Source organism: Dermacentor silvarum, chromosome 1, assembly GCF_013339745.2.
Source record: "Dermacentor silvarum isolate Dsil-2018 chromosome 1, BIME_Dsil_1.4, whole genome shotgun sequence".
NCBI classification, from domain to species: Eukaryota; Metazoa; Arthropoda; class Arachnida; order Ixodida; family Ixodidae; genus Dermacentor; species Dermacentor silvarum.
Genome location: NC_051154.1, coordinates 79071848 through 79096110, shown reverse-complemented (window position 1 = coordinate 79096110; position 24263 = coordinate 79071848). Strand labels below are relative to the sequence as shown.

The following is a 24263-nucleotide window of genomic DNA, read 5'->3' as shown; positions in this document are numbered from 1 at the left end:
TGGGACATTTCACTTGATTTTTTCCCCTAAATTTATGAATATGGCCTCTCAAACTTTCTGTTGGCATGGAGTTAACTATTGCTTTGTGTTAAATGTTTGCCTTTCCCCCATTTTGTGTTTTGTTAGACGCACATTTCAAACAATCTAATGTGGCCAATCCCCCCTGTGGGTACGAGCCATGTTTTGAGGCAACAACAACAACGACCGGCGACCTTGTTAAAGTCTGTCTGTGGAATTGTAACTTGGAGGTTTTTTGCCGGGAAACCGCTTGCCTGGAGCGCGGCCCACGTGGTTCGTGAGGCGCGTACGCTGAAGAAATAGTTCTAATTTCTGCGCAATCACTTGTTTTAAGCTGCTTTGATTTAAGGAGTGAAATACATTCTGCTGAGATCCACAAATGTATTCGATTTAGTATACTTGAAATGAACGTATGGCGATGAGGTATTAAATTGTAACCGTACGCGTAAGAACACGGATGAGCAGCATTCGACGGGTATAAATTCCTTCCTGCACCAGGCGAGCTGGCAGACTTGTCAAGGCGTCAGTGGTATCAGTGACGTTTTAAGCTGTCCGCCATGCGTGAGATAGTGTATCTGCAAGCAGGCCAATGCGGAAACCAGATCGGCGCGAAGGTATGCGAAAGTTTTTTTGATACTTAGAATCGAACGTGGGCCGGCCTGACCGGGGTAGGTGATGCTTGACGGTCGATGAGGACGGTCGAACGTTTCGCCTCCAGTTCTGCTCAGCTAGAGTTACTGCATATGCTCACTACTACCTTTGGTAGCATATACAGTAACTCTATGCTCAGCACGATCGAGGTCGCGAGTTCGATTCTCGGTCACGGCGGTCGCATTTAGATGAGGGAGAAATGCAAGAACACTCGTGTAGTACTTGCATTTAAATTCACGTTAACAACCTCTGGTGGTCAAAATTATACCGGAGCCCCTTCACCACGGCGTCTCACATAACCCACTGTGCAGTTTCGGAACATTATACATGCAGGTGTCCTCATACCGGTGTCACACGGGGCACTTTCGATCGCGTTCGAGCCAGATCGGGGTCGAATTTCTCCGTCGCGATTGGTTCATTTGTGCAGGTTGAGGAAGGGAGCCAATCGCGATAGCAAAATTGGATCGGGATCGGGCCCAATCGGGATTGAATTTCTCGGTCGCGATTGGCTCCTTTACGCAAGCTGCTGGAGGAAGCCAATCGCCGGTCGAGAATTACGATCCAGATCTGGCTCGATCGTGATCGAAAGTGGCCGTGTGACACCGGTACCCTCCATTATTTAAATCTAATTTGGGGCCGTTAGCAGAACATCCTTATGTGCAATCTGGAATTTACACCGCGACACATTATTCTCATTTATCAATAGGTACTGCAAGTTGCTCCAGTTTGAACTTTTGCAGCTGTCTTTTTAGTGCTTAAATATGTCCTAATGTGCCTTGCTTTACTTCGAATTTATTTTCAGTCTACGAGAACTTTGTTCACTGTGGCAGGCGTACTACACTTATTTGGCACAGTAAGGCATGTGCTCGGGTAACCCGGTCTTCTACTGGCTTGTCGCTTTTGTGTGCCTCGCGGATTAGTCTGCTTTGTAGTATTTCAATTGAAAGCGAAATTTAAATTCTTGAAATGGTGTGGTTTGTCACTGCTGTGCACGGGCACTCTGCCTCAGACGTTGGCATAGCTACCCGTTCGTTTCGCATGCCTCAGCTTGATACGATCCAGAGTCTTGTTGGGCTGCGATCTTTTTCAAAAACTTGGTTCATCGATGAACTGAGGCTGCAGTAGGTAGCCTTTGTAGTTTGTTGACAGAAGCCAGTTTTCACCATGCTGGCCATGTTTTCGCAGTCTATTAGCGCGCCATTTAAATTCTGCGCCCACCTTATGTGCTAAAGGCTTTTTCAAATTGTGCCTACACCAAGACGTGTCTGCAAGCATTTCGAAATATAAACGTGATCAGCCTACGCGTTGCCGAACAACCTGTACTACTGCAAAAATTTTCGATCAGGTGTTTCTCGTAACCGATCCATCAGCCTATGGCGCAGCCACCACAAGTTGATTCGCGACGTTGAGCTCGCGACCTTTTGTCATTTTGTACAAGAGAACATTGACGCAAAGTTTCATCAACTAGGCACGCCGCAGTGTTCGAAATACCATAACGGCTATCGCAGAGGTTGTGTTAAACCACTTGGCCACCGACACACACACTCACTGGCCACCACAAGTCGACAGACTCTAAGCCAGAGTACACGGACCTGACTTGCAGCAGTTAAGCTGCACATGACAGGCAGCACGATAAAAATATTCTTATGCAACACATGCATGGCACATCAGTTTCCTTCCTTCCCGAAGTGCAAGGTACAAGATGGCAGGTTCCTATGCCCAAAATTGTCTGCATCGAAAGGGATTGTTTAACCTGTGTGAATTTTCATCAGCAGTGGCTTGGGTTTTGTACTACCAGTGACAGATAAGCATTATATGGAGAGCATTGTTAACGAGTATTTTTGCCAATTAAACTATCCAGGCAGCCTCCAGCTGATTGGCATATACAGTCGAACGACTCTACAGCGAGATGACCTGTACAGGGTGCTGCATATTTCGCTGCGTATGTTCGAAAAAAATGTTTAATTTACACTCACCGCTGCACTGTTCTTGCTCAAATTTTGCAGAAGGATCGCATTTTGGAGTCTACGTCGTTCAGTGTACTTGTCACAATTAATTGCTTGGTCTTTATATATAAGAAAAAAATCCACGTGGAATCTCCTGTGGGAGTTATCTGAAAGATGCGTAAGCATTTCGTAGTACCGACGTGGTGTTACGTGGTCGTACGTACGCTGGTGTGTTTCGTATAATTGCGAGAACGACCGCGAAAGAATCGTGAAACAGAGAAGCGCGGTTGCAACACCGAACTGTTAAGTGCGAGACGACGTAGAAGCGGGGAGTAGCTAGAAGCAATGTTCACTCGTGTTATAGCGCGCAGCGGATATGGATGTGGGGTGAAATGACGAGGGAGATGTAGGAGATGAATTAAATATCTGCAACATTTATTAGGTGCACCGTGTCTTGTTGGTTTGTTCAACTGCAGGTGGCGGCGCCAGGTGCGCTGATGACGTTCCGATCATTATAGACCGTTATCGATCTTTAGCGCATAATCCCCATGCGTCGAACCATTATGAACCGCGATCAAACTTCCTCCCGCGGCGGCGCAGGCCGTATCTCGAAAGCGATGTGCGATACCGATAGAGTGCCGACTGCTGATAGCTTGGCGGGCTGTGTTTTCGCCGCTCACTTACGGGTCCATATCTTGAAAGCGATCTGCGAAACAGGCAGAGCGGCATGTGCTGAGAGTTCCGTGAGCGCCGTGTTCTCGCCGCCAGGCAGCGTGAAGGTACAGTCGGGTACAGTCGCTCGCTGCTGCAGGCTCTATCAGAGAACAATCGCAGCGCTGTCAGCTCCGACTCGACGGACCTCAACCGAGCGAGAATGGCAGCTAAGGCCGCTGGACTCCTGGACTGAGGGGACCACCCAATGCAGAGCGGAGGAGCTACCTACGCTCGCGTGCTCTTTTGCATACAGTTTATTCTCTCTCTCTTACGGGAGGGACGGACAGACGAACGGACAGTTTTCTGGTTGGGTAAGCATAGAAATGCTTACGCATTTAAATGTGTAAATTTGCCTTCGCTTATGGGGATGCGAGCTGTTGCGGTGACGGCGCAAGCATAACCTTGCGTCGCCGCCAGCCGGCTGCTACAGAAAGCAGCCGGTCAGGAAGAGTTGCCGTGTGTTCTAGCAACGTTGGTTCTGGGTGGGGGGGCTATACTGCAAGAATCCACCTATAAATAGTGGACTGTCCACTACGGCTGTCGCCATTGGCTCCAGCTTCAAGAGTGCAAAAGTGCCAGCCAGTCTCATTCGCGCTCGTGAAGCTGGAGCCAATGGCGACAGCCGAAGCGGACAGTCCACTAGGTGGATTCTTACAAAATACCCACCTAGGAGCAACGTTTATAGAACTTCTTTCAGTTTTCAAACTCGTCGCTGTTGCGCGGCGCTGCCGCAAGCAGCGACGGCGAGTGGCGCTGTAGTCGCACCAGGCTCTAGCAAGTTTCATCCATCAGGCGTGGGCAAACAAGTCGAGGCGTGCGTCGTGTCTGGTCGTGTCGTGTGGATTTTTGCAGTACACAGGCAGAAAGCGCACACGTGCTGCTGTTTTTAACCGAGTGTGATTGTTTGCACGTCCACAATGCCGACGTGTTGTGTGCCCGGCTGCACAATCGGCTATAAGCCCAACAAAAATCGAGGCACTTCTTCTGGGCCCCGCGTGATCCGAATCTCCCCGCTGCGTGGGATCGGGCCATTCCCCGTCTGCACAAAAGGCTGTCAGACAAATCGCGCGTGTGCGATGTGCATTTCCACTGCCAGGACATCTTGAAGACGTACATGCACCCACGTTGTCAACGGACAAGAAGTCGAAATCGATAGGGGTAAATGGAGTATTGTGGAAGGGAGTGCGCCCAAAGTTTTCCCCAACCTACCATCGTATCTTTCAAAGGCGCCAACGAAAAAAAGAAAACCGCCTGATCGGGACAAGCTTGTGCTAGAGAGATCTTCGAATCAGTCGAGCTGTGAAACTTAAGATTGTGCAGGAAATTTTGACTTGACTTTGAATAGCGGTGTTCACACTTTGAAGGATATCAAACACGTTTTCTTGCCGTCTACGAGTTGGCGTAGAATTGTTGATTGTGACGAGAGGAGCAGTTTTGTTGCCTTTTACGAGATTAAGGCTGAACAAAGCACGCTGGTTATTGAAAAATGCGTCATTGTCGCTCAAGATATGTCAGTGAGTGAGTGCTAATGGTCGTGTGGCTAAATCCTTTAAAGCTGTTGTCATCGCCGTGTCACAGCTGACAGATGTGCTCGCGCATGTTGACACACTGAACGTGTGCCAGCGCTGTGAAAATAAAGTATGCGCAGGAGGGCTGCTGTACGAAGGAAGAAGCAGCTGCTGTGAAGTACTAACACAGAGCTCAAACTGCAGCTGTTGCTCGAAGCTTAAACTTAGGTTGACCAGAGAGGTGAGCCAGGAAGGTCGTAGGCAAAGGCAGCGGCAGCAGAAACTGGACATTTTTCAAAAAAGAGCCGTGCGAGCAGCGTGTCGGCGAAGCAAACTTTTGAACAATGTAAAAGAGCTAAAAAAAAAGCTAGAATCAGAATCCGACTACCACCTCAAAGAAGCTCTGAGTGTGTTACCACCTATTCAACAAGTTGCCATTGAAAGTTCTTTAAAGCAAGCGAAGGCGAAAGCTCCTCGAGGGGCACGCTACAGCACAGCATGTATGATGAACTGCCTGCTCTTAAGAATCGCGAGCCCAAAGGCAAAGACTTAGAGATTGACTCCAACCAAATAAGGAAATTTACTAGCCCGACGTTTCGGAACCAATTCGGCTCCTTCTTCAGGGGGTATTCTTCGGAGGTGGCGGTGTGCCGCTTTTAAAGGTCCGTCGTAACAAAGGAGAGGAAGGGAGAGAGAGCCTAAGGTGCGGAGACACTTGTCCTGGCACCTGTTCTAGACAGACCAAAGGGGTGGTGGGGTGGGGTGGAGGGGGGGGGGGGGGCTTCGGCGTCGCTGGTCGGCTAGGATGACCGGTGCCGGGTGCCCTTTAGTCGCGGGAATTCGTTGACGAGGGACGGGGGAGGGGGGGGGGGGGAGGACGAGTTGTTTTGGTGTTGCTGACCTAGAGCGGGGGGTCCTTTCTTCCCTTCGTCGCGTCTGCCAGGCCATGAACATACAAGGAAGGAAGAACTTTTTTCTGTAGTAGAGAAAGTTTAGTAATGTTTGACCCTGTTGTGTTTCCCCAGAAAAGGTGACAGTATTTAAGGTGTGAAAGAAAGAGAGAGTTATACACTAATAATTTGACGGAAGTGGGCAGAAAAGAGCATACCTTTGCAAGGGCACCCACGACGCCTGCAAGTTTACCGCTGAGTGAATCGACATGTTTATTCCAGGTTAAATGTTCATCAAAAATGACGCCAAGGCATTTAACTGAGGAGGTTACATCCACAGTTGAGTTTCCAATAAATATACGGTCAGTAATATTAGCCCTAGAGTTTTTAGGTTGAAATAGAATGGCTTTCGTTTTGTTTGTGTTAATGGTTAATGAGTTTACTTGACACCATGTATTAAGCTTATTTAATGCTGAATTTGCGCAAGTCACCAGTTCACTACAGCTAGCAGACCTAAATAATAAGGTGGTATCGTCGGCATAAATAATATATTTAGCCGCTGAAGTAATGTTTGTTATGTCGTTAATATAAACATTAAATAATAGCGGCCCAAGAATGCTCTCCTGAGGCACCCTACTTGTTACTAATTTAAGATCTGATGTATGATTTCCTATTGCAACCACTTGACATCGGTATTCCAGATAGCTCTTTATTATACTTAAAAATACGCCTCTAAAGCCATAGATTTCGAGTTTTCCTATTAGTGTTTCATGGTTAATACGATCAAAGGCCTTGGAAAAGTCTATGAACACCCCTAGTGTTAATAACTTTTGTTCAAATGCATTAAGTATAAATTCTTTTTGGGTTAAGAGTGCCTGTTCCGTTGCACGTCCTTTCGTGAAGCCAAATTGATCGTCGGTAAGGATGTGGTGTTTTTCACAAAACGAAAGCATTCTAATGTTAATCAATTTTTCAATACATTTAGAAAAGACCGGTAGGATCGATATAGGTCTGTAATTGGATAATAGGTTCTTATCAGCACCTTTAAAAATAACAGTAACTTTCGCTACTTGCAGTGCTTTTGGAAATGTACCATTTAAAAATGCGAGGTTAAACACATGCTCTAATAACGGGGAGATAATATCTATGACATATTTAGCAGGGCGAATTTGCAAGCCATTAACATCAGTGCTTCTACTGTTCCGAAAAGTTATGAATGCATTATATATCTCCTGAGCACTGGTAGGTGTTAGAAATGCACTGACAGGATTATTAGATCTAAGATGGTCCTAAGCTAGCAGGATGATGAGGTCTGTTTAGAGGAGAAGTGAAGGCAAGTCTATTTTAAAGAGAAAAGGAGGTACGTCCTTGCACAATCAAAAACATAAGGCGGCATTGTAATGTTCAATGAATTTTTAAAATAAGCAACATAAAAACTGTTAATCTTCTAAGTGTAATTCGAAGAGTGGCAATAACAAATGACTGAAACAAAATTAAGAGCTATTTTTCCTTTTTATGAATGATTAAGGCTCATTATGCAAGATTCGGCTCTCGGTACAAATTATAGTATCATGCGAGCCGAGAGCCGAATCCTATACATGTTATACTAACTATGATGTGCCTGCACGCCGAGCGCGCCTCCCTATGAAATTCTGCAATAGCGCATTTGCTTCCCCAACCTACGAAAACCTTTCAGTTTTCTCTGCTGGCCAGGAAAACGGTCAGTCAAAGTCAACGTTTATAGAACCTGTGTCAAAGCTACTCTTTTTGTCGTCGCAAGCGGTCGCAAGGTGCGTTTAATCAGTGCGCAACGTTGACCCTTGTCGCCTTGCACTTGACGCGAGCCTGCACCAACCAAGCTCCCATTACAAGTGTCGAACAGTCCTGAGATATTAAGTGCACGACTGCCTAAAGGGGGAAATTATTCGTTGGCTAGGCAATTCAATATTTGCGCGCGGATAGTCGCAACTGCAAGTGAGCCGCCGCCTTCACTCGTATTCGGTCGTCTGCTACATAGAGCCCGTTGCTTCGGTCGCGCCACCTGTACCGGAAGTCGTTCTTGCGCCGCTTCGGGAGTATAGCGGAGGCGGAGAGTTTGGCAACTGAAGCAGGTTCTATAAACGTTGCCGAGGAGGGGGCAACACAGGGCAACCCTCCCTGAACGGCTGCTTTCTGTAGCAGCCGGCAGGCGGCGACACAAATTTATGCTTGCGCCGTCACGGCAACAACTCGCATCCTCATAAATGAAGACAAATTTGTATATTTTTTTCTTAAGAACCAGGCAGTTAACTGTGTCAAGTGTTACACTGAACGACGTAGACTCTAAATATGATCCTTCTGCAAAATCTCAGCAGGAACAGTGCAGTGGTAAGCGCAAAATCTTTTTTTCTAACGTACACTGCGAAATATGCAGCACCCTGTAAATGCAGGATTGATTTTGGCCCACCTGTATTCCTATGTTTCATACGTATTGTGAAAGCTTCTACAATGAGGACCAGTACAACGAATTTGGCTGTACAATCATGCATGGGATTTAGGCATCCCCAACAGCTGATTTGCTGCTTTACAACGAATACTGCGTAGTGGTGCCGCCACTGAAATTGTGTGTGTTGTTGGTTGTTGGCAACTTCTCTCCCGTTTCTGTCATCACCTCTGAAGTACCTCAAGGCAGTGCACTAGGACTTCTACTATATTTAGTCTTCATCAACAACTTGCCAATTAACATATCTTCTTGTGTGGGATTATTTGCTGACAACTATGTTTTATACCGTTGGATTAACTGCACCACTGACCCCTTGGCACTCCAAAACGTCTCTTCCATATGGAATCCGCATCAAAAATAATATCTCGTCGACCTCCTGGAGGGCATCCAGAATAGAGCGAGCTGTTTTATTACAAGCAACTACAGCAATCTGTCAAGTGTAACCAAAATAAAACTCGACCTCTCTTTGCAACCACAATCTACTCGCCGTGACATTGCTTTGCTATTATTGTTTCATAGATTCATTCACGCGGTTGGTCTGTCATTACAAAACCTGAAAAAAGCATCCTCAATGTCACAACAGCTGCATAATACCTTTAGTTACACCCGAGTTTATGGCAATACATAGGCATTAAATTTTTCAGCTTCGCCTCGTGTGATACGTTTATGGAACGCCCTCCCAGACAACATTGCCCTCTCACTCAAAACAGTGTATTTCGTGATCTTCTATTCGAACATTTTTTGTCGCTTCAGCCGTATAGCACATTTTTGCTTTCTTGTCTCGCCTGAATTTTTCTGGGTGCTTATTAAACATCTCATTGATCATTTGGATAATGTAGACGTGCAAGTTGTGACGTTAATGCCATGTGATGTGATCGCCGTAATATGAAATTTTGCTTACTGTGTTTTTTCGGCTATTTCTGTTTATTTTTGTGTTATAATATTTCTGATTATTTACGTTGTTTGGATATTTCTTGTTTTACTAATGCCTTTTTAATGCTTATATGACTATGTACATCCCCCCTTACCCCCCTTCATATTGCCTTCTTGAAGGCCTGTAAAGTACTGTAAATAAATAAATATATAATATACAGGCTGTTTCAGTGAACACTTTCAAAAATGTTTAAAGGCTGCCTGTGGCAGATAGCACAATTCTAGTTCATAAGCTGGTCTACTCGAAGTGGTGGACATTGCTTGCACAAAAAATTTAAATGCATAATCGACTAATTAACAATAATTCACTAATTATATGTTAAACTAATTACCTTATAGTCCATATTGTAATTTACAAATTCTAGCCGTGAATTTTGCAAGGCAGATCCATGATTTGGAACGAATTCTCAGGATGACACCAGTTCTGAGATATTAATTCCCTAACTTTGCGGAGAAATGCATAGGCGTTCCAGTTACTTTTGTGCTTCAATGCATAAAACAACGTTTCGTTAAGGAAGTGGCTCTCCCTAAAGGGAGCCATATACAGTAGCTCTGATGATGATGAATTTATTGATTTGTGCATCATATCAGAGCTACTGTATATGGCTCCCTTTATACAGTAAAAATGCGTAGAACTTTGCATAGAAATGCACTGTCGTTACACTTACTTTCTTCACAAAACCTCGTTTTATCCATTGAAGCACAAAAGTAACTGAAACGCCAATGTATTTCTCGGCAAAGTTTGGGACTTAATATCTCGAAACTGGTGTCATCCTGAGAATTTGCTCCAAATGGATCTGCCTTGTGAAATTCATGGCTAGAATTTGTAAATTGCAATATGGGCCATATATATTACCTTAAGCTATGGCCCATATTGCGTCCTCGAGCCAGCAGCACGACACCTCACAAGCTAACATGGTGGGTGAAGATCATGTGACGTGGTGCACTGATGTCATCGTGTCAAACATGTTTGGATACTAGCAGAATGAGTATCTGCATCCATGACGTTACGGGCAAACCATCTAGAAGTAAAAGGACCAGAACCCACCTTTGGTGCGGGGTCTTGCGCCCATTCTTTTTTATGCGTTCTTGCATATTTGGCCCACTTGTCTCATACTTGGCCAACGTATCGAAATTAATCTCAAATCTAAGCACGAAGAAAACTTCATCTAGCAGGAAAAGGAAAATGGCAGTAAAGGTTCGCGCCAGAAACGTGAAGTCGAAAGCTGTGCCCGGCGCGATATACTTCATCCGGAAGACATGCCATGAACACACTGGAGCGTGTCATCCACCCATGCTTCCCTTCTGTCATGTTGGCGCCGCGATCGCCCGACGGCCCCGACCCTATGTTATTGCTCTCCCTTCCTGAGCATAGCCATGTTTGTACAGTGTACTGTGAAAAATCCCCCACTCCCAGGTTCATCCCGATGCCCGGGAATTGGGTGCCTAACGGTCAAGCCGGGTGTAAGTTTAAGTGCATCAAAGACAAAGCCACCGGCTCAGACAACGGCGCAGAGAGGGAAGGGGGTGTCATTTCACGCACACACACATGCACAGCCACGCGGCCGGCTCAGGCAGCTAAAACACAGCCTTCGAGATTTGCTTCGACCCGATCCGAGCCACCTCTGGAGCGTGGATTAGGGCGCCACTTATAGCCCAAACACAGCCAAGTCCCAGATTTTCAGTAGCCCAAATATAGCCACATAGCCAACTCATCAAAGTCCACGCCACAAAAATTTTCCCGTAGCCCAATTTGGCTATATATAGCCAAACCTGGCAACACTGCCTTATAGTTCTGCTTCTCATAGCCTTGCCCAGATTTCCGTACGTTCGCCTCAATAGCGAATCTTTTGCTTGAGTTATATTTTAATTTCCATTATTCCTAAATACATGCTGAATCGAGTTTTTGACCATAGTTAGCATGCTTTTATGCAAGTACTGAATGCTCATGTGTACCTTTTATGCTTGCAGTTCTGGGAGATAATCTCAGATGAGCATGGCATAGACCCCACTGGAATCTACCGTGGCGACGCCAACGTCCAGTTGGAGCGCGTAAATGTATATTTTAATGAGGTCGCTGGATCATCAGGTATATATTTGCATTATGGCTAGAAACTGCCGTGTGTATTTCTTCCGACACCTTAAGATACAATTCAGTAGTGTAGCGCTGAAATTCTATGCAGATATTGCATTTGTCTAGTTTTTATACAGCACACTAGGCATTGGATCTTTCCTGGCTTGTTGGGTAGGAATGAAAAAGCTTGTCTATCGCAAGGCTTATAGCGCGTGAAAAGACAAGGACGAAAGAAGAGGTGACACACACAGGCGCTAACTTGCAACAATATTTATTTCGAGAAAAGGACCCACACATATATACAACTTTTTCGCATACATCATCATACATGCGCCGTTTACAAAAATACCTTACACACCATTACGCAGGTAAGCTGACTCTTTGCGGGAAAGGGCAATTGATGGTTGTGAAATACAGTTATCCCCGAGTTATCCCCAAGCGCGTTATGTAAGTCATGCCCTGAGCTGATGACCGACAGCTTCAATGATCAGATCCTCCGCCTTCGGTTGGCAGGTTACCCTACACATGTCCTTATTAGCGTTGCTGAGAGTCTGCTCAAGTCAAAGTTATCAAAGAATTCTTCCAGCCTGCCTTGTGTAGATAAGAACGTAGCTGTCATCCCGTATATCCACGGCCTATCACACCGTTTAAAGAAAATAGGTCAACGTGCGAATGCTAGGGTTGCATTTTCAGCATCTACAAAATTGCAATGTCTGTGCAGACTAACCAGACCAGGCATGTCTGAGAAGCGCATGTGCAAAAAGAAACACCAGGACCCATTTGTTGAATGTGCGGGAGCAATTGTGGAAAAAATTACCTGGGACAAAGCGGAAGGTGCCTCAACGAGCGTTTAAAGGAACACTGGTATACTGTAGCAGAAAAGCGGGGTGGGTTCCTTGACGCTCACTCCAGGCATTGCAAGTGGGCTGATGCCGGGGCGGATGAAGGTGACCGCTCGATGTGTGCTCTAGCATACAGAAACTGCTCCATCGTGGGAAGAGCACGAGGAAGATTAACTCACGAAATTATCGAAGCAGAAATGATTGATAGGCTCGGGGATAACTGTATTTCACAACCATCAATTGCCCTTTCCCGCAAAGAGTTAGCTTACCTGCGTAATGGTGTGTAAGGTATTTTTGTAAACGGTGCATGTATGATGATGTATGCGAAAAAGTTGTATATATGTGTGGGTCCTTTTCTGGAAATAAATATTGTTACAAGCTAGCGCCTGTGTGTGTCAACCTCTTCCTTCGTCCTTGTCTTTTCATGCGCTATAAGCCTCACGGTGTCATACCAACAAGCCCAAATCACTGCATTGTCTATCACACTGACACTCAATAGAAAGTTTTATAATACGGGCCCCAACTCAAAGAAATAGCGTCGAAGCCACTGCGCACGCGTGAGACGCAAACTGCATTTGGGTTTTGCGTCAGGCACGCTATTTCACTGATTTAGCGGGAGCCCCTAAAGTTGCCCCAAAAGCTTTGCATCAACAAACATGGCGGCGCCCATCGAAGCGATGGCTTCGATGGGCGCCGTGGTAATGCGTGAAGTTCGTAAGCTAGGAGAAGTGACTGCGGTTATCACTTTCTCTCTACTAGCGTTTGTAATGAAGATTCATTTGACGCCGCTGATTCCGAATTCAGATTGTCAATTTCATGGCTTGTAGGCCTAACATGGATTAGCTTGGCTGGTGAAGGCACATAAAGTTGGTTACTCAAAATTAAGCGCGACAAATATCTTGGTGCTAATAGAATAACCTCTAAATTGTAATTAAACGTAAAAACACGAAAGTCAAAATTACTTTTCTTATCATAATATGGTATAGGTTATTTTAATATTTACAATAATTTTTATTTGACACCATAGTGGTGCTGCAAGCGCATGACGCTATCCACAACTGCAAAGCCCTATTCTAAAACTCTTCACTTCTGCATGCCCCAACGCTAACACCCGCAAAGCTCTTTGGGGCCCCAAACTTTTGGGGCCCCTATTCTAAAACTAACATATCTTAGGTGGACACACTTGTCTGTGTAGTCACCTGCTGTGTACAGGGACTATTTTCCTAATTGTTCATATCATTTTCATTCATTTAATGTCCATCTGGCCCTGTGGCCGATTCGGATACACAATGCACAAAATATAAAACTTCTAGAAAACTTTGTGAAATGACTTGAAAGGTGCGTAGACATCTTGGTATATTATAAAATGTTGAATGCAGCATTTGTGACAAGAGGTTCTTGAAAAACGTTTCCAAGACGTCAACCTTGAAGAGCATATTTGGGCTGTTGTTTTTCGACTGTGAATAACTTCTTGTACATTGCATTTTTAAGTTACTATAATTTGTAAAGAGGTGCAGGAAGGTTAATTTGGTTTATAAAACGATGTATTGCCTCGATTATCCACACATAGTAAAACGCATGCATTTAGATATGCTTAACAAAGTAGAATTCACGAATTGCATGAATATGGCCACCTAGGAGGTGAAAAAAAGAAAAACGAATGACATGTAATTATGCCAGGAAAAGAAATTTTGCATTTCCTATGATAGGATATGTCCATACGCAGAACAGAGCTCTTATATGCCATTCTCCGAATAGATATGTGTACAGGCTGCTCATTGGCTGACAGTCCTTGTAACATTAGAAATGTATAAGTGCCACTTGCTACACAATATGTCTACTAGCTCTTATAGTTCTGTTTCCGTTTATGCCCTCCTTATGCCATGCTCCTATGGGGGCCTGTAAGGTCTTTGTAAATAAAAATAAAAAAATAAAATAATAAAATAAACATATACGAGGTCTGTTAGAAAAGTGTCCGACCTTTGGCCGAAGAAACAAAATGGCATAACTAGAGCGTTGGAAACCTAATCACCCTCAAAGTAGTCTCCTTGAGACCCCACACACTTCTCCCAGCGGTGCTGCCATTGTTGGAAGCATTTCGAGAAGGCCCTCTTTCAGAATGGAGTTTAGCTCAGCTGTCGTTGCAGCCATAATGTCCTCTCTTGTCTGAAGTCGCGCTCCTTTTAATGGCCTCTTGATTTTGGAAAACAGCCAGAAGTCGCAGGGGGCCACATCAGGAGAGTAAGGAGCCTGTTGAACTACAGGAGTCTGGTTTTTTGCCAAAAAAGTCTGAATCAAGTGCGAGGAATGTGCAGGAGCATTGTCGCGATCGATGCGCCAATTTCCTGTTGGCCACAACTCCGATCTCTTGCGCCACACAGCAACACGTGGACGACGGAGGACATCCCTGTAGTACTCTTTGGTGATTGTTTGACCCTGTGGTGAGTACTCGTGGTGTACCAAATCGCGGGAGTCGGCATCACTTTGGCGTTGCTGCGCACTTGGCAGGCCTTCTTTGGTCTTGATTACGTGGAATGCTTCCACTGTGACGACTGGGATTTGGTTTCTGGGTCGTACCCGTACACCCAAGACTCGCCACCAGTGATCATGGTGTTGATGAAGTTGGGGTCACTGTTTGTGGAATCCAGCATGTCCTGTGAGACTTCAACACAAAGTTGCTTTTTCTCCACTGTGAGCAGCTTCGGCATGAATTTCGCCGCAACTCTCTTCATGGCCAAATCTTCGGTCATAATGGAATGTGCAGACAAAGTGCTGATGCCCACCTCTTCCGCAATTTCTCGGATAGTCGAACGACGGTCCCGCATCACCACAACATTCACTTCGGCAATGACCTGGTCATTTCAGCATGTTGATGGCCGACTGGAGCGTGGCTTGCTCTCCACCGATATGCGGCCGTCTTTAAACAAGTTGTACCACTCCTTAATCTGTGTGCTGCTCATAGCATCGTCACCGAAAGCCGTCTGAATCTTCCGAATGGTTTCCACTTGGCTGTCGCCCAGTTTCTGGCAAAATTTGATGCAGTAGCGCTGCTCCAGTCGCTCCGCCATTTTCCTTGCAATAAAAAACCGACGAGAGCACTACGCACTACCTCACTCAAACGCTGCACCCCAACGACTGACGCTATCGGCAGGTGGGAAAAAATTCGCGCATGCGCACGAAGGTTCAAGGTTGGCTGATGCAAGCGCGCTTGTTTCATATCCATCAGGTGTTCGCAAAAAGGTAAGGTCAGATACTTTTCTAACAGACCTCGTATATACAGAGTGGTCTACTGTTAAAGGGAACACCGGAGCGCGTGGCGTCTGCTCAGCGCCACCAACGGCCGGTGGCTGTAACAAGTTTCGCGCAGGCGCAATGAGCGCTGTGGGCAGTGCTCTTTTATCATCTGCTACCGTCTGCTGCCGTGCTTCGAGGTAAAACATTAACAAGCAGGTATTTTTGCCGTTTCAGCTTAGACAAGCACGATCTTCATGGATGTCTCTTTGTGGCACAGCTATATTGAGAATACTTCTCCGTGTGTAGTGGCCATCTCATTTGTACTACTGCATATTCGAGTCGGTGCAGTGCGTAGGCTGCACAAAGAATCCACAAGCGCTTTTAATGAGCATATTAATTTATAAAGAGCTATCACACGAGTTATCACTGAATCATGGGCATCGACGTGCACAGTAGACATTTTCTGAGGCGGGCAAATCTTTATGAAACGAGAAGGCGAAAAACAGGCGGCACAGTCATTGCTGCTGATGTTAAGGGCATTTATCTGATTATACATCAATCCAGACACTTTCCTTCCAGCTGGAAGGAAAGTGACTGCGTTCAAACACGAATTACGCGAGCTGCTTGCTTCGCGACGATCCGAAGCACGGCAGATGACCGTAGCAGACGACGAAACGGCACCGCCCACAGCACTCACTGCGCCTGCGTGACACTCGTTGCAGCCGCTGACCGGCAAGGGCACCGAGCGACGCCACACGCTCCAGTGTTCATTTTAACAGTGGACCCCTCTGTACACGAGCAGAGCAAAGTGATGGACTATGGCTGATATTGCATTACGTGATGTGTAGTGCAAAAGGGGCATGCAATTGTCAAGACAACACAGTAATATTTGTGTTCTTTCATCTTGTGTTCCGCATTTTAGCTACGCATTAGGTTTATATGTCTAGGTTTAGTCTTTTTACAAGAAATCGGTCAGCTGTTCTTTTGCAGTCGCATATGGCTTCAAGGACATGAAACGTCAAACTCCCGGCGCATAACATACAGATTGATGCGTACCTGCTTTGAGCTGCATGAGATGTTCCCACTATTCCAGAAATTCAGAAGACCTAACATGGTCTAGTGGTTAGGGCATCTGACTTGGGAATGCGAGGTCATGAGTTCTTCTTCAGCACAGTTATTTATGACCGCATATATGGCTATTAAGTTTGCGACCACACAAAGAGCGATGGAATGAAAAATGCTAGGCCTAATATTAAGAGACGGGAAGAGAGCGGTAGGATCGGAGAACAAACGGGGATAGCCGATATTCTAGTTGACATTAAGCAGAAAAAATGGAGCTGGGCAGGCCATAAAATGCTTAGGATGGATAACGGTGGACCATTGTTACAAGTAAGCGCCTGTGTGTGTCACCTCTTCCTTCGTCCTTATATTTTCACGCGCTACAAGCCTCACGATGTCATACCAACAAGCCCAAATCACTGCATTGTCTATCGCCCTGACACTCAATACAAAGTTTTAGAATAGGGGCCCCAAACTTTTTTTGGGCCCCAAAGAAATAATGTCGAAGCCACTGCGCATGCGCGAGACGCAAACTGCGTTTGGGTTTTGCGTCGGGCACGCTATTTCACTGATTTAGCGGTTACAGAATGAATACCAAGAGAAGGGGAGCGCGGTCGAGAACGGCAGAAAACTAGGCGGGGAGATGAAGTTAGGAAATTTGCAGGCGCAAGTTGAAATCAGCTAGCACAAGACAGGGGTTATTGGAGATCACAGGAAGAAGCCTTCGTCCTGCAGTGGACATAAATATAGGGTGATGATGAAATGGCTATTGTTGTTAGTTCCGATCTAATAACGTGGCGTCAGCACAGTGACAGGAGGTTTTCTAGAAGCACACATAGAATTAACTGAGACTTCCTTCAGATGTTTTGCCGGCATGTCAACTCGGGGGTTTTTCAGCGCGCCACAGGCTGTTCTCAATTTCGGAGGTCATGCCAAGAAGCATCTAAAGAACGTTTAAAACACTTTTTCAAAAGTATTTTAGATGTTCTTTAGCTAATTCTGTGTTTCATGGGGCGGCTTTGTCCGATACAGTGACAAAGAGTGAAAGGAATGAAAGGTCAAATGTTACAAAATGTGGCCGCAGCTCGGTTCAGGATCGCCCTTCAGCTACTTTGAGCTGTCTGAGATGTCTGACCAATGCATCTATCGCATTAGCTCTTAATTTTTGCCTTTGTTTTTCACTGCTTGCGGGATATGACAGAGCTTGTTTTTTGCCCTTTTCGCCTTTTAGTGGTATTGTAGTTAGCGTCAGAATCTTGAAGCTATGTATTTCGCACTTGTTCCAAGACTTTCAATAGCATTTGTGTAAATGCAGCCACTATTAAGGGGGAGGTGTTTTATTTGATACTACGCGATTATTCTCGCCCAGCTGTTTCTCACTAACCATGAAATGGTGCTTTTCTTTTTAGAAGCCAAATATGTTCCGCGAGCCATCCTTGTGGATTTGGAGCCCGGGACGATGGACGCTGTGCGTTCAGGACGATTAGGACAAATGTTCAGACAAGACAACTTTGTGTTTGGTGAGCACATGCCTTGCACATCCTAGATTGGCAAACTAAGTGGGCACTCGCTCAAACATGACAATCTTTTGTCTGCTGTGCAGTCACCTGCACTCGCATGTCTACTCACCCTTAGTGGCTTGAAAGTCTCGTGTAAATGTGACTGATACAAAAGACTGTTTATAAAGAGTTCTTCCAGGAGGAGGTTATTAAAGTGACACATTTTCATGTACAAAATGTTTCAATGCTTAGTTGCAGTTCAATTGTGTTGAGAAGCCTTGATTGGACCCTTAAAGGTCAAGTGCAACGAAGTTTCACTTTGGTGAAATGGGTAATAATTGATTTAGCATATACTACTAAAGCAAATTTGGCAAAGCTACAGGGATGGCAATTGTCTAATTTTCTTAATAGCAGCCTCTAAATAGAACATAAGCAGATGACATGTCCACCTGGTGATTTTTCAGTGCGCCACAGGCTGTTCCCAATCTCTGAGGTCATGCCGAGGAGCTGCACGTTGTGCGTCACTTGTTGTATTGTCTGTTGATGCTTAGGTGTATGCAGGCCATGACCTTTGCACTTTCAGCAGGATGGAAAATTGGCCAAGTTGGTATAGCTTCAGGGTTGCAACAGTGAGACTGGACAAGGAATTAGTAAAAGCAGGAGACGCCACATGACGCTGTGTGGTGTCCTGTGCTTTTTTACTCAGTACTACAAAGCAATAGTTTTTAGGGCAGCAATCTGGGTCAATCACTTTTGTTGATATAATTTCCAGCTGACCCTAATTGGCTTAAGTCCATCACCACTAAGGTGTCACACTAGATGATACGTCAAACAAATTCACGATGTAATCAAACGAAAATTTTGCCCCCTGTCTTGGCAGTGATTACTTTTTGTTTGCGCTAGAAAGTGCAAAGTAATTTGTAAACTCATCAGTGCATCTATACCCACGAAACACAAAACGTGTTGAAAACTTCTCGGAACGGCTGCAAACGGCTATAGACGTCTTGGTCTACGCGAAGACATTAAACAGATGTTCTTGGAAACATTATGTAGCAGGAAGTACGGTTAATCAAATATGCTATTGTGTTTCAGCTGTGGTAACAGCCCACCTCTTGCGTCGCCGGAGTATACTTTGGTGAACGTCTTGAGAGCGTATAACTCAAGAACTTTTTAGATGTTTTTGTCGGAAAATGTGCGACATGCTTGGGCGTGCGCGTGAAAGTGAAAAAGATTTAAAATGCGCGTGCCCGACGTGCAGCGTTACATTCCGTGCCACTTTAACAAGCAATCCGTTAACATCGCATCATATAGCCTTTCGCTGCTTCCCCCTTTGGGTGAACAAGCAGAAAAAGCCTGCAGGGTTATTTCATTCCTTTCCGATTTTTTCATTTGATGAGTCTGTCACAACAGTCAAAGTTTAGAAAAAAGAAAAAGAAAACGGCCGGGCGCACACGTGCGTGCCTGTTCAGCGTCTTTATCATAGCCGTGCCTTCCTTTCCCTTTGTGTGAACAAGCGGTGAAGAAGCCGGAATTGCGATACCAGCTATCGTCACCAACAGATCTGGCCGCACGCAGTCGCAAACGTGCGCTCCGTTTGAGCGAACTGCTATCTGCACTTGGACCGCACCAGGGGGTGCGCTGAAGTTTCCACGAGCGATTCAAAGGCCCGTGCTCATGCTCGCAAGCGTTCGCTCGCCAGTGCCCATGCTTCTCTTCCCAACTCTTTTGCTCACGTTCAAGACTTGATCAGCGCCGATACGGTGCAGTTCCTTACAGTACGTATACGTTTACCTGCTACAACTTGCATGCCACTTTTGTTTTGGCGGGCCCGTGCTGACGCGAAGTTTAGACTCGAATATATTTGCATGCACGGTATGTAGCAGAACATTCTTTTGTGATCTGGGAGGTAAAGCTGAAGTTTCACATAATTGGTTGAACGATTACAGAAATTCTAGCTGCATGTGGCCTTTAAGATGGCAGCAGCATGCTGCATTGCGTAGTATACTGGGGCTTTGCTCTCTTGGCTTCTCCTCTGTGTAGCTTCCAGCACGCTAGCAGGCAGGAAAATAGTCTTGCATTGGTGTCGTAACTTCACTTATAATTGAAGGATTGGAAAACTTTTTGCGGCATGATATTCATGAGACGACGTCCTTTAACAGTGAGGTCATTCTGTGATAAGTTAAGTGTTTAGGGTCCCTTTAGGAAGAGAATGGTTTTATTGACATGTGGTACAATACCGCAGTGATATTGTAAGAGACACTCAGAAGGAGCAGTTGCCGGCCTTGATTGTCAGGCTAAGCCCTCCTGTTGCTACAAACCACCGACACCACTACTTAAATAAAAGTAGCATACTCTTGTAAGAGATTTGTTTGCAAACCATATAACTGCTAATGACCTACTGCAAGTCATCTGTGGATCAAACCATTTGCCAGTTTAATTTCAATCTACAGTAGCTTTTTCATATCATATCTGCAACATAATTCTGAACGTCATCGTACAGCATAAGATTTTGAGAGAAAGTATTGCTTAAATTTGTAAAGTAAATGTGACCGAGGTAAAACAACGGCACATATGTTGCTATTTGAAATACCGAATCGCATATCTTTATTGTAAATCAAGTGTGGCTTACTCACTTTTTCCTTCACTGCTGTATTACAGAGCAAACTTCTGTGGGCAGCCAGCGGTATCCAAGAGGGAAGGGACCTGGATTGCTGTGGTTACTGCAGCTACGTCTTATTTTCTGTGGTCACCTTTTCTATTGTATTAAAAAATTTTGTAAAATAATTCTGCATGTCCTTTCATTTATTTGTCAATCGAGCCGCTTTCTCACATGGTCAGGTAATTTTTTTCTGCATGTTGTTATGCTCATTTGCTTTGGATGTGTAGTGCACATTTGATATATTGTAACGGATACGAAAGGTGGGTACAAGAAGAGAGAAGACGAAGAGAATGAAGGGCTTGAGAAGCCGGGCTGCGCTACGATCACGCTCCGATCATTGTCCATCTCCTGTAAATAAAACCATTTCTTCACAACTCTTCGTAACAGTTGTGGTGGAAGGTGCTGGGTAATCGACACCCGAAGACGGAGGCTGAACCACAAGTTTTTCGACGGAGCCGTCGCCTTACTGGACTCCCACCGAATACACCGGAGTTGAATATGTCCTATGACGCAGACGATCAACGGCCCATTCCAACTGCTGCGCCGACCAGTTCCGTTCAGCAACTGAGAGATGCGCGTCCCTTCGCCGGAAGACCGGACGAAGACGTCGAAGAATGGCTCATCCATTATCACCGGGTGAGTGCCGCCAACAAGTGGAACACCGCTTCTCAGCTTTCGATCGTCGTGTTCTTTCTAACGGATACTGCATTGGTGTGGATCGACAATCATGAGGAAACATTAACAACATGGGGCAGATTTGTTTCGGAAATCAAAGAGCGATTCGGCGACTCCGCGACGAAAAAGAAAAGGGCAGAACAGAGGCTACTGCAACGCGCGCAAGTGCCAGGCGAAACCTGCACGAGCTACATTGAGGCAGTAATAAAACTGTGTAGGATGGTAGATTCTGGAATGTCTGAGGACGACAAAGTCGGGCACATCCTCAAAGGAATTGCTGAGGATGTTTACACTTTCCTCATCGCTAAAGACACCCTGGCTTCTGTCGCCGACATCATTCGGCACTGTCGCACTTTCGAGCAACTGAAGACGAGGCGCATCACGCCGAAGTTTGGCAGGCTAGCCAATGTGACGACAGTTGCAAGCATAGAGAGCAACCAGCCCCTCGATCTTGCATCAACGATCCGACAAATAGTTCGGGAAGAACTCAGCCTGCACGTGCAAGTGACACACCCAGGCACTCATAGCTTCCGCCTACCACCAGATTTCGAGTCAAACGTGGCATCCTTCTCCCCGTATGCTGCGGCGAGGGGCATTCAGGATTATGAACTCGCGCCCTGACAGCAGCCACGTCTCTACGACAGAGGCCCTACTTATGACGCTCAGCCACAACGAGAAGAGCCGCGTTTTTACCCCCGAGGCCCTGTAACTCCTGTGAGGCCGCGCCAAGAACAGCACCGACCCTACTACCACGATGTGGCTTATAACCGCTACAACGGATTTCAGCGAGCAGCAGAGACACATTATCCACATGACAACGAACTTTCTCGCCGCCCGCAGCACGCTAGCATTCGCTTCGAGGAAGATGCTATCAACCGCGACCCTCCCGTGTGCTACAACTGCGGTTCCACAGGCCACATAGCTCAGTATTGTCGCCAAGGCCGTCAATCACGAAGGACACCACCGATGTTCTCGCCACCCGGAACCCGTACTTCATATGACTTGCGGACGACCAATTTCCTTCCAATGGACCGCTTCTGGCACGCGACCAGACGCAGCGATTCGCCAGCATCTGAGCGCAGTTTGATGCCACCAAATAACCGTCCCCGTCGCTCTCCGTCCCCTCGGCGCCGTTCTTCCTGCCAATGGAGGTGAGGTCGCCGGACGGTCTTTGCAAGAAATACCTCTGCCTGTTGTGATGCACAAAAACAAAGTGAATGTGTTGATTGACGGAATACCGACCATGGCGTTAGTTGATACTGGAGCAACTGTGTCTGTGATGAGCCTCGCTTTCAAAAACCATCTAGGCCACAAAGTTATGTTTTCTTGGAACTATGTATTACCTTTCGTGGAGTAGGCGGCAAGTGGCTTCATCCCCTTGGTGTTTGTGCTGTGAGTGTTTTGTTGGCTGGGAAAGTGTTTGTGTCGGAATTCCTTGTTCTTTCTCGTTGTTCGCACAATATTATTCTTGGTATCGATTTTCTTAAACAATGCGGTGCTTCCGTGGACTGTGGTTGTGGCAAAATATCGTTTAACAAGTTCTATTTATATCAGCACATCCCGAACAAAGCTCGCGTGGCGAAGACAGGGACACAGACACACTCAATGTTCTTGATGAAGTGATTGCACCATCGTGGTGCCTGATGCCCGTTCGTGTTTTTGCAAATACTGTTGACGCTGATTGTGTTGACCTTGTAGTTAGGCCTCTCCGCATAAACTGTGCTAAAAAAAGTATACTTGTGCCCTGCTCTGTCGTGTGCATGATGAAAGGAGTCGCCACATTGGGGGCGCTGAACTGTTCATCCACGCTGGTTGTCCTCCCTCGCGGTATGAAAATCGCTCTATTCAATGAAGCCGCATGTAGCTCAATAGCGGCACTAACTGCGGACGTCTCTACAGCTTGCTTTCCTTGCGATAATCGCCATTCTGAAGAGCTAATGCTTGGCATGATCAGCAAGGCTCTCTGTACATCGGAACGGCAAGCACTGGTACAGGTCCTTGCCAGGCATGAGGCTGCCTTCGACTTCACGCATGGAGATGCGCCCCTTCATTTACCGTCGTCCCGCGCTCGTCACCGAATAGATACCGGCTCGGCACACCCCATCCGCCAGAAGCCCTACGGAGTGTCATCCTCCGAGCGCAAAGTTATTGCAGAGCAAGTCAAGGAGATGATGAACAAAGGTGTCGTTCAAGAGTCGTCTAGTCTATGGGCAGCCCCAGTAATCCTGGTCCGAAAAAAAGATGGCTCCTGGAGATTCTGCGTGGATTACAGACGTTTAAACGCAGTGACCAAGAAGGATGTCTATCCGCTACCGCGAATCGATGACGTTATTGATTGCTTACACACTGCTTCGTACTTCTCAACACTTGATTTGCGATCGGGGTATTGGCAAATACCTATGGACCCTGCCAACAAGGAAAAGACAGCTTTAGTGACTCAAGATGGCCTATTCGAATTTAATGTTATGCCTTTTGGCCTTTGCAATTCTCCTGCCACCTTCGAAAGATTCATGGACACAGTACACGTGGTCTAAAGTGGGAGATATGCATGTGTTACCTCGATGATGTTGTAATATTTGGCCGCACGTTTGAAGAACATAATGAACGCCTCAGCCTTGTTCTCGAATCGAAAAAGCTGGACTGGTTCTAAACTAAAAAAAACAATGCCGGTTTGGCGAACGCCAAACACTGGTCCTGGGACACTTTAAGACTGAAGCGGTGAGCTCCTTCAAGCCACCGCAGTCAGCACGAGAACTTCGCTCATTCATTGGCCTATGTTCATATTTCCGCCGTTTTGTTCCCTGGTTTGCCGACATCGTTTACCTAGGGCGCGATCTTGTACGCATTCCAAAATGGAACGGAGGCGTTCCGTTCCATCGAGCCGCACACGATTGGTCAATTTGAACGTCGCGGTTGAAATCGGCCAATCGTGTGCGGCTCGATGGAACGGAACGCCTCCGTTCCATTTTGGAACGCGTACAAGATCGCGCCCCTATTGACAAGTATTTTGCGACAAGATGTGGCCTTGAATTGGACACCAGAGTGTGACGCTTCATTGTCTCAATTGAAGTTTATACTA

At 46.0% G+C, this 24263-nt stretch overlaps 1 protein-coding gene across 1 annotated transcript in view; it reads left to right on the top strand.

Moving 5' to 3' along the window:
* The first annotated feature begins 575 nt into the window (after positions 1–575).
* Positions 576–24263, top strand: part of LOC119431275 (tubulin beta chain-like) — a 31715-nt gene continuing 8027 nt past the window's right edge. Inside the window, exons 1-3 of the mRNA XM_037698746.2 lie at positions 576–632; positions 11114–11231; positions 17764–17871. Coding sequence (XP_037554674.1) covers positions 576–632; positions 11114–11231; positions 17764–17871 — 283 coding nt within the window. The remainder of the gene's footprint in view (positions 633–11113; positions 11232–17763; positions 17872–24263) is intronic.